The 11306-nt window shown below is 40.0% G+C and overlaps 1 protein-coding gene across 3 annotated transcripts in view; it reads right to left on the reverse strand.

The window, feature by feature from the left end:
* Positions 1–11306, reverse strand: part of LOC116096254 (cytochrome P450 2J3-like) — a 45098-nt gene that overhangs the window by 19398 nt on the left and 14394 nt on the right. For all 3 annotated transcript variants that reach the window (XM_031377882.1, XM_031377883.1, XM_031377884.1), the window contains exons 3-4: positions 4623–4772; positions 3873–4033 (exon numbers count right to left, since the gene is read on the reverse strand). In XM_031377882.1, the coding sequence (XP_031233742.1) occupies positions 3873–4033; positions 4623–4772 (311 nt within the window). The remainder of the gene's footprint in view (positions 1–3872; positions 4034–4622; positions 4773–11306) is intronic.

Below are 11306 nucleotides of genomic sequence, written 5' to 3' on the forward strand. Positions count from 1 at the left end.
TAAGGTAGATGTGTGCTGTTGTTACTTCTGCTACATTCAGGTTTGATAACAATTAAAACAATGTAAATAATTTTAGTACTAGTAATAACATTAAAGTATGTCAGTATTTAAAGAAATGTTAATATTTGACTCTTTACTAGTGGAATCTCATTGTATCCGCTCGCAGAATGCTATTCCATATATGAAGAACTCCACAGGGGTCTAGGGAACTACTGCTTATAAATATTGCTTGCATACTCTTGTACCAACTTGCAGACATCGTTGGACTGAGCACAGGGTCCCCAATGAAGGAGCTAGAGAAAGGACCCAAGGAGCTGAAGGGTGTGTAACCCCTTAGGACGAACAACAATATGAACTAACTAGTACCCTCCAAACTCTCAGGGACTAAACCACCAACCAAAGAGTATGCATGGTGGGACTCATGGCTCCAGCAGCATATGTAGCAGAGGATGGCCTAGTCGGTCATCAATGGGAAGAGAGGCCCTTGGCCCTGTGAAGGTTCTATACCCCAGTGTAGGCTAATGCCAGGGCCAGAAAGCGGGAGAGGGTAGGTTGGTGAGTAGGGAGAGGGAGGTGGTAATAGGGTTTTTGTTGTTTTGTTTTGTTTTTTTATTTTATTTTATTTTATTTTATTATTTTATTTTATTTTATTTTTTGGTTTTTGTTTTTGTTTTGGAGGGGAAACTGAGAAAGGAGATATCATATGACATGTAAATAAAGAAAATATCTAATACAAACACGAAAAGAAAAAAATTGCATTCAGTAGTAGTTCAAGGTGGCTAGCTCAGGTGACTGCTTCAGTCAGGACTTCAGTCAGGCCTTGCATTTTCCCATCTCACAGAAACTGGACAGAAAAGAAGACAGCTAGATCTTGCAGTACTTGGCCCCCAAAAGTGGCTGTTGCCCTCAGACAGTAGGAAGCGGTTTGAAGAACATTATGTTCCTATCTCCAAGAGGTAGGGTGGGTGGTTTGTGGTAGTTCAGTGGGTGATGGATGCTTGTCCTCATGTGGAGGGTTGGTTGTAAGTAGTGAATGATCTTGATCAGGGAGGAAACAAAGTAAAAGATGTTAGAGTCAAGGCTCTCCTTCTCTCTTTCTCTTTCTTCCTTCTATGTTTCCTTCTCTTCTATCTAATGTGAAGGGAAAACTGGTGAGAAAGGATGGGATGAAAAGGAGGGGATATAGGAATGACAGGACAAAAGAGTAGATTATTGAATCATTTAAAGTAAATGCAGCCACCAGTCTCAAATATTTTATATGGGCTTAAATTTTTTATATTGATAGAAATTTGTGGTTGTTTTTGTTACAACATATTGTAAATGTTTCCTCTTTTCTTTTGTACCTATGTGCAACTCATTTAAAACTGTAATGTAAAGTTTTAATCCTTGAAAGCCACTATTACAAACTGCTTAGTATAACTAACAAGTGCAGGTTAGTAGTTAGACATCTATAGAAATCAAACTTGTAGTCTTATTAGGTACTAGTTTAGTTATTTACAAAAGTAAGCTTTATTTAGTCCCTATAGATCTTCTTAACGTTAAGCAGATGGTATCTAGCTGGAGATGAACAAAGTTTGCCTATTCTGATAAACTTTAGATAAGTCATTTTCAAATACTTCAGAGACCTACCAAATTTGGCATTTAAGATGTTTTAATAATAATAGGCTTTTTATGACAGTGAGACATGTCAGTTATTGGCTTCACCCCCATGAAACTTTGATGGACATTGAAGAACTTCTATATGAAGTTTGCTTCAAATGTGGCAAGGCTAGCTACTGGACAAAAAACTGCCCTTACTTCAACTTCTGTCAGCATGTTGTCCAAACTGTGGACAAGTAGAACACTGGGAAATCAAGACACAATTTTTGCCAAGACAAAGTTGGCCAGGCCTTCAAATTTCATGCTTCACAAATAAGTCTGTCAGATAATCTTCCTATAAGCTGAAGATTAATGCAGAGGAAAGTTGGGTGACTATCTAGGCCGCCATCAGTCTCTGTGCTTTCTGCAATTTTGGAAGCTGCTTACCTATCACTTCCTGTTACTCGGGTAATATTTATTCTTCTCAGGCCTTGGATGGTGTTGAAGACTAGAAAGTTGTAGTCTTACATGTAATCTTAAGATGTTCAGGATTTGAGATAATGTTTTAAGGTCTGAGAAGATGTTTTTAGGTTAATAAATGCAAGTTATTATGGAAAGTGATTTAGATATAGACCTTTGGACTCAACAAGATAAGATAGTGAACTATGTTCTCCAGCTAAGGTCTAAGATTGCCAAATACTAGATATTGTGCATGTAATTCTTACCTGATAGTTCTCATAATTGTTTTTATTGCAAATAATCTATTGATATTAAAGAAAGAGCCTTTTATTGGACTAAAAGGAGAAGATGTTTGGGTAATCTTTTTTGTTCACTGTATAAGGGTTGTCTTTGTATTATTCAAAAGTTGATTTCTGTACCAGTAGAGAGCTGAGTATTGTCCAGACTTTGGTATTGTTATTTTTATGGAATATTGCCTTTTTAGGTTTTTTTGTAAGCATATACTTCTATCACCTCCTGATTGGTTTAATAAAGATCTGATGGCTGATAGCTGAGTTAGGAGAGGATAGGATAGGCAGGATAGGAACAGTGAGGAAAAATTGAGAGGTGTAAAATTTGCTAGTCAAACTCAGAGAAGTTGGGCATACCAGGACAAGTGAGGGGTAACAGGTCATGTGGCAAACATGGACTAGAATAAGTGTGTTAAGTAAGTTATACCAGCTAGGTAGGGGTCAGCCAGCTAAGGTCTAAGATATAATAAATAATAGTAAGTCTATCTATGTCATTATTTGTGAGCTGTAGGGTCAAGACAGTCTGATGATAGATGAGAATGAGAGAAACAATCTTGTAGGGAAGAACTCAGAAATTGGTTATCCAACATCAAATGATCATCCTTGTAAACATACCTGAAATTAACAATATATAGACTGAGAATGTTTTATTCTGTATTTAGAAACATAACTTTATATATACACATAAGAAATAATAATTAACTACAAATTAAGGATGTGAATTTGAAGGAGACAAAGGAAGGGTGCCTGGAAGTGTTTAAGGGAGGGAAAGGGAAGGAGGAAATCATATAATTACAGTATAATTGTAAAAATTTATTAAATAATTTATTTAAAATTACACTAAAACCCCCAAGGAGTCAATGTGTTCAATGAACACTGGCACAAGAACATTCATGGATATATTATTCTTAATACCCTAAACCTAGGATGGCTCAAATACCTAACTACAGAGACAATGACATCCCATTCAGACACTGCACTGTGTTGAGAGAGGAATCTTAAGATAAATTCATGAGGTAGAACATACCCTCAGCAGGTAACTCTGAGGGAGAAAGAGAGAAGCACAGAAGAAGATAATCCTAGTAAATGAAAACATTGTTATTTGTTTTTAAATAAGGAATTTCCCACATACATGTATATATACTAATGTAAATATTAAAATAGATCACTAAATGTTAGAAATGCTTTGTGTGTACTAAGTTAATGTATTATAAGTAGATTTGTATGAAATTCAACTTTTAAAAGGAATTATTTATTTATTTTATGCATGAGTACACCATCACTGTCTTCAGACATACTAGAAAAAAGTGTTGGATCCCAATACAGATGGTTGTGAGCCACCATGCCATTGCTGGGAATTGAACTTAGGACCTCTGCAAGAGTAGTCAGTGCTCTTAACCACTGAGGTATCTCTCCAGCCCCTCAAACTCATCTTTTAAAAATGTTGCATATTGTTTGAAAGAATCCCCCAAACAAAGAGAGAAACCTCTTTTTGTATCACTCCCAATCCAGTAGTCTTTCAAAAGTATGCAAAAAAGAACATACCTGGCACATCATTGACGCCTCCAAACATGTGGCCTCCTCTAATAACCTTAGCAGCTCATGAAATTGACTGTCATCATATGTAAAACGCTTCCCAAAGGCAAAGGAGCAAATGATATTGGAAACTGCACTGTTGATCTTGTAGTGAGGGTCAAAAGGCTGTCCTGGAGGTGGGGAGAGGGGGAGGCATAAGTCTTTCAAAGATAAAGGTTTCTTTCTTTCTCTCTTTCTTCCTTCCTTTCTTTCTTTCTTTCTTTCTTTCTTTCTTTCTTTCTTTCTTTCTTTCTTTCTTCCTTTCTCTCTTTCTTTCTTTGTTTCTTTGTTTCTGTCTCTCTCTCTCTCTCTTTCTTTCTTTCTTTCTCTCTTTCTTCCTTCCTTCCTTCTTTCTTTCTCTTTTTCTTTCCCACTCTCTTTCTTTCCTTTCTTTTTTCTCTCTTTTTATTTTATTCAGTGTGACATAAAGTATTCACAACAGAAAATAATATAAAAAGCTCTGTCTACAGCTCACTACTGTTGCCTGGCATTATTCAATATGTGGAAAGTCATATAGATAAGCAGGGTTTAAGTTAAGCAATTTGTTTAATGATCTATTTGTGTTACTAAACAGCAGACCTCCTGGGATAGGATCCCAGTTATATGTTCACTGTTCAATCCTTAGTGCCCACTGCAGGTGAGCTTTAGATAATTAAAAAGAATTTGTTCAGTGAATAGAATGGCAGGAGGACCCTGGACCATGCTGTGAAAAATGCCCACCTTTCTCCTCTCCTACAGCCTCCACAAGACAGTCAGCCTCTTCCTGTATGCGTTGTTCTAAGCTCTTTTTCCCTAATCCAAAGGTCTTGAGTGTCATCAGTGCGAATCTTCTTTGCTCCTTCCATGTCTGGCCATTGGACATGATCAATCCTGGAAAGTAGAGATTCAGCATTATGGCACTGTAATTCTGGTTTACTAGTATCTGAAAAACTGTATTAGATGTGTAGATAGATAAAAAGAAAGGCCAAGATGGGAATTGACAGATCTTTAGAGACAATCATAAAAGTAAGTGGATAACATGTACTGATCATAAATACTTCTTATGCATTATATGTGTTCATAGTGACAGAAACTCTACATGTTTATTACAAACTAAGAAAATGTCCATTTCAACTGGTAAAATACTGAGTCATGATAATAAATTGAAAAATAAATGTCAAACAGGTAAACAGGCATCCAGGTGTTCAAATTCAAGGTTTTCTGGTTCTAAAGACCCAAATGTAATTAATAGACATATATGTCTATTTATGAATGCATTTAGTATCTCAATGAATACTAAAAAGGCACTCAAGAATAAGAAAAAGCAGTACCCAGTCCCACAAGACCCAGAGGAAGCTCGACTCCCAGGTACTCTAACATGCTCAGGATCACAAGTGAGGAGGCCACAACATCTGCCCCAACACTGGACTGAATGGAATCTCCTGGGTTCCAGGGATATAGGAAACCCTGCCTGGCCAGTGGAATGGGTTTCCTCCAGTTTGAACCTGTACCCGGAGCAGACACCAGGTGCTGGCTCTGCACTAACTCTTGCAACTCCCAGAGAGAGCCAAACTCCCAGATGCTCTGTTAATACCCAGGATCAGAGGATCACAGGATCACAGGATCACAGGAAACTCAACTCCCAGATTGGACTCACCCAGGAGCACTGAAGCTCTGACACACTCAAGATCACAGCTGAGGCCACAGCATCTATCTCAACATCCAGCATAACTGGGATTCCCACAGGAACCAGGGAAACACAAACTCCCACCCAGCCAGAGTAATCAGTTACTTCCAGCTTGTACCTGTGCTTGAAGCAAACCCAGGGCTCTGGCTCCCCACCTACCCCTACACAGAGAAAGCTTGACTCCCAGGAGCAGTGACATAAAAGGATCTCAGGAGCTTAGTCACACCAGGATATTAGGATCCCAGAGACAGCTTGACTCACAGGAGCTCTGACACACCCAGAATCTCAGGATCATAGGATCACAGACTCTCAGAGACAGCTGGATTCTGAGGAGTTCTGATACAACTAGAATCAAAGATGAGACAGGCTCCAGTCAGAGACAGCAAGGGCAGTTATCACTAGAGATAACCAGATGGTGAGAGGCAAGCACAAGAACATAAGCAACAGAAACTATGTATACTTGGCATCATCAGAACCCAGTTCTCCCACTACAGCAGGTCCTGGATACTCCATCATGCCAGAAAAGTCAGATCCAGATTTAAAATCTGCCATACCCACTTATTTACTCCAGTAAAGTCTGTATGTCAGGCTTAAAGACCTGATCACAGACCTGAGGCGTACAGCTCCAAAGGGAGCTTGCCTCCTGGGTATTCAGTCTCTGGCATCTCCTAACTCAGATGTGTTCCAGATTAGTCTTTCCAATAGTCAACATGCCTTCTTATTCAGGCATAAAGGTGCTCCAAGAAAGGATTCGTAAATAGTTAAAACTAAGATTAAACATTGTTCCCTGGCCAGCACAGCGTTCCAATATATCCTAATTTGATATCAAGCTGTTGGTAGCTTGGAATTCTCATAAGGAAGCTGCCAAATCAGACAGGATGTCCCCGGAGTTAGCGATAGAGATCAGGCATTATTGCCTACTGAAATTTTCACAAGGAAGCTGCCTTATCAGACAAGATGTCTCAAGAGTTAGAAACAGAAGGCAGGCACTATTGCTTACTGTAAACATAGAATTCTCAGAGCAGTCCCACAGAAGACAGAATTGTTTTACATACCAGAGAGCAGTTGAAGGGCTTCCCTCACTTAAGGGCATTCTCAGGAACTGCTAGAATGGGACTTCCTGGTGCTTGCCTCTGACAGACCCAGAGAATTCGCTTGGGACTGCCAAGATAGCCCAGCGGGGAAGGGCACCACTGCTCTTCTGCTTCACACCTGGATGTCTAATCTTACTGATCTTGATGTGACCATCACTTGCCTATGTGACTTTTGTCTTGCTGTCTGATCTCACTGACCTTGATGCGGCCATCATCTGTCTATGTGACTTTTGTCATCTGCCCTGTTTTCCATATACTATATATGCCAGAATTTTACAACAGTCAAAGAAAACACAAAATGCAAAAAGCTCCTAACCCAAAACATCCAGGACACCCAGGACACAATGAGAAGGCCAAGCCTAAGGATAATAGGTATAGAAGAAAGTAAAATTCTCAAATTAAAGGGCCAGTAAATATCTTCAACAAAATTATAGAATGAAATTTCCCTAACCTAAAGAAAGAAATGTCAATGAGCATACAAGAAGCCTACAGAACTCCAAATGGACTGGACCAGAAAAGAAATTCTGACTGTCACATTGTAATCAAAACAACAAATGCACAAAACAAAGAAAGAATATTAAAAGCAGTAAAGGAAAATTGTCAAGTAACCTATAAAGGCAAGCCTATCAAAATTACACCAGACTTCTCACCAGAGACTATGAAACCTAGAAGATCCTGGGCAGATGTCATAAAGACCCTAAGAGAACATAAATGCCATCTAAGGCTACTATACCCAGCAAAACTCTCAATTACCATAGATGGAGAAATCAAGAGATTCCATGACAAAACCAAATTTACATGTTGTCCCAAAAGCAGGGGACCTGGGCTGGGGCCCCGCCTGCCTGTCTGAGGCTCTCTCTCTCCCTGGTGGCAGGGGGCCTGCTGCTGAGGCCTGGGTCTCTCTCTTTCTCCCAGTGCTGACATATTTGCTGCATGGCACCTTAATTAAAAGGGAGGCAATGTATGAATGAGTTATTTTATTGTAGGAAGGATATGGTTAAGTAGAGAGAAAAAAAGGAGAGGAAGGAGAGAGAGAGAGAGAGAAAGGGAGGAGAGGAAGAAAGACAGAGAACAAAGAGTAGAGAGAGGTTAGAGAGAGAGCAAGAGGGCAAGAGGAAGTAAGAGTTAAAGAGAAGAATAGGAGAGTAAGAGAGTGAGGAGGGGGCAAACCACCCCTTTTATTGTATGGGGCATGGCATGCCTGGCTTGTGGTCAGATGACTGTGTGTAAGGTCCAGCTAGAATGCTGGGAGTTTGAGGCAGTGTCTGCCTGATAGAGCACACATCTCCTGCAGGGGCAGCTGTGAGGGGTCTGGGCTGAAATCTGAGCCATTGGTGTCAGGAGCAATCACTGAACACCTACTATCCTTTATAAGCAAATGCTCAGTGGGTCTCTGGGGTTCCAAGGTGGCTCTGTTCTGCTGGACTCTGGCTGTCAGAACTGCTCACTGACCCACATCTCCCCTTTTTCTGTTTTTTAAAAGAGAGATGTCATTAGAATAAATGTTGGGATAAGTATAGAGGCTTTGGTGCCACGCACACTTTGCATGACGGTGGTATTTGAGGCGTAAACTTCAAGGAAAGTCAGTCTCCTGCCTCCGCATTGTTGCCAGGCACCCCAAACTCAGAGGTAGCCCAGATATGTCCTCGTACTTGTGTGCTAGGGGCCCACAAAGATATCATTTCTTAACAGCTAGAAAAAGAAAATTCGGACATTGCTCTCTGACCTTCACCAATGTTCCAAAGTCCTAGTCAAACCCTGGCTTAGAATGTTAAGCCATTCTAAATAATTGCCTCCAGCATTGTGGGTAGGGCACTGAAGCTCACTGAAGGAGAGACTTATCCCAGGGCAAGGTCAAGTAAAATCCTCATTCTCAGTCATGTACTACAGCTGAACCACTCCTAGGAATTAGCAAGAGACTGTCTCTACTTCCCCAAAAGATTAGTATAGTGGGCGTTTTACCTAAAATGGGCGGGACCTTAATCTGAGTGTGTATGTGTGTGAGAGATTGTCTACAACATTGAGATTCAGCAGTCTGCATTCAACATTCAGACTTGCTCACACTCGGACTAGAACCAGAACTTAGGTGGACTAGGGCTTAGATTCATGTATTCCCCCTCCCCCCGGCCTGGAGCGCTGGGGCCCAGGGGGGTGCAGCACCAGTCGAGATTCAAGAGATTGAGTATTCGAGATTCGAGCATTCAACATTGAAGATTCAACATTGAGGACTTAAGATTCAAACCTGTACCCTCCTGGCTCCTGCACCCACAGCCCCCTGGGACTCTAGCCAGAACCATGCAGCCCGAACCTACTCGGAGCCCGGGAGTGCTGCACCAGTCTAGAGGAGATGGCTGATGTTTTAGACCTAGCGTGTTTTAGATGGCCTCAGATGCACCTCGACTACTGAGCTGCCAGATTTTTCATTTCTCTTTTACAATGATTGTAAAAGTCTCATGTCATTTTTAAGAAATACATTCAGATAGAACACTTCTTGTGTAGTGTCTATTTGTCAAAGCCGAATCCCGTGCACACCTGGCCAGAACCCATTGACCCGCGGAACAAGGGACCCCATAAGAAATCCCAGTTTGGGCACTTGGGAGTGATTGTGTCATTTGTGGTGAAAATTTTGGGTGGGTGGAAGTATCAGAAGAAATCATAGGACAGAGGAGTAACACAGTTAAGTCAGAGGGTGAGGAAGGTAGGCAAGGCAAGAGATTATAGAATCAATTTTCCATGGATAATACAGTTTGAGGGTAAAAAGATCAGTTCTGAACAGCAATTAATGAATTCTAGATAGACATTATGTTTTCCTTACTATCACATAACTTCCCCCAAGTTCAGCAGCCATTTGGCTTGGCAAGAGAGTTCATCTGTAGCTGGAAAGTCCCAAGTCACATCTCCTACAGGGGCAGCTACGAGGGGTCTGGGCTGAAATCTGAGCCATTGGTGTCAGGAGCAATTCACCGAATGCCTACCATCCCTTATAAGCAAATACTCAGTGGGTCTCCGTGATTCCAAGGTGGCTCTGCTTTACTGGACTCCAGCTGTCAGAACTTCTCACTGCCCCACATTTACACAATGTTTCCACAAATTGAGCCCTACAAAGGATAGTAGATGGAAAACACCAGCCCAAGGAGGGAAATTACACCCTAGAAAAAGCAAGAATGTAATCATCTTTCAACAAAACTAAAAGAAGATAGCCACACAAACAGAAGTTCACCTCTAACAACAAAAATAAAAGGAAGTAACAATCACTTTTCTTTAATATCTCTTGACATCAATGGGCTCAGTTCGTCAGTAAAAGACATAGACTAACAGACTGGATATGTAAACAGTACCCAGCATTTTGCTGCATACACAAAACACACCTCAGTGTCAAAGACAAACACTACCTCAGAGTAAAAGGTTGGAAAACAATTTTCCAAGCAAATGGTCCCAAGAAACAAACTGGAGTAGCCATTCAAATACCAAATAAAAATGACTTTCAACTAAAAGTTATCAAAAAAGATGAAGGATACTTTATACTAGTTTATACTTGGTAGAAAAATCTACCAAGATGAACTCTGAATTTTGAACATCTATGCTCCAAATGCAAGGGCACCCACATTCATAAAAGAAACTTTACTAAAGCTTAAAGCACACACTGCACCTCACACTATAGTAGTGGGAGACTTCAATATCCAACTCTCAGCAATAGACTGATCATGCTACAGAAACTAAGCAGAGGTGCAGTGAAACTAACAGAAGTTATTAAGCAAATGGATTTAAAAGATATATGCAGAACATTTCAACCAAAACAAAAGAATAGACTTTTTTCTCAGGACCTCACATTATCTTTTCCAAAACTGACCATATAATTGGTCATAAAACAGACATCAACATATACCAGAAGATTGAAATAATCCCATGCATCCTATCAGATAACACAGACTAAGTCTGGTCTTAAATAACAACAAAACAACAGAAAGCCCACATAAACTTGGAAGCTGAATAACTCTCTACTTAATGATAACTTAGTTAAGGGAGAAATGAAGAAAAAATTTAAAGACTGTTTAGAATTTAGTGAAAATGAAGCCACAACATACCCAAATTCATGGGACATAATGAAAGCAATGTTAAGAGGAAAACTCATAGCTCTGAGTACCTCCATAAAGTAACAGGAGAGAGCATACACTAGCGACTTGATAGCACATCTGAAAGCTCCAGAACAAAAAGAAGCAAATTCACCCAAGAGGAGTAAAAAGCAGGAAATAATCAAACTCAGGGCTGAAATCACCCAAGTAGAAATAAAAAAAAAAAAAACTATACACATAATCAACCAAACCAGGAACTGGCTCTTTGAGAAAATCAACAAGACAGATAAATCCTTAGCTAGACTAACCAGAGGGCACAGAGACAGTATTCAAATTAAGAAAATCAGAAATGAAAAGGGAGACATAACGACAGAAAACAAGGAAATCCAAAAAACTTCAGATCCTACTATAAAACAACTCAAGTGGAAAATAACACAAATGGAAAATCTGGATGAAATGGACAATTTTCTAGACAGATACCAGATGCCAAAGTTAAATCAGGATCATATAAGCCATCTAAACAATCCTAAAACCCCTAAAGAAATAGAAGCAGTCATTAAAAGTCTTCCAA

This window comes from Mastomys coucha, unplaced genomic scaffold (genome assembly GCF_008632895.1).
Source record: "Mastomys coucha isolate ucsf_1 unplaced genomic scaffold, UCSF_Mcou_1 pScaffold18, whole genome shotgun sequence".
In the NCBI taxonomy this organism is placed as follows: domain Eukaryota; kingdom Metazoa; phylum Chordata; class Mammalia; order Rodentia; family Muridae; genus Mastomys; species Mastomys coucha.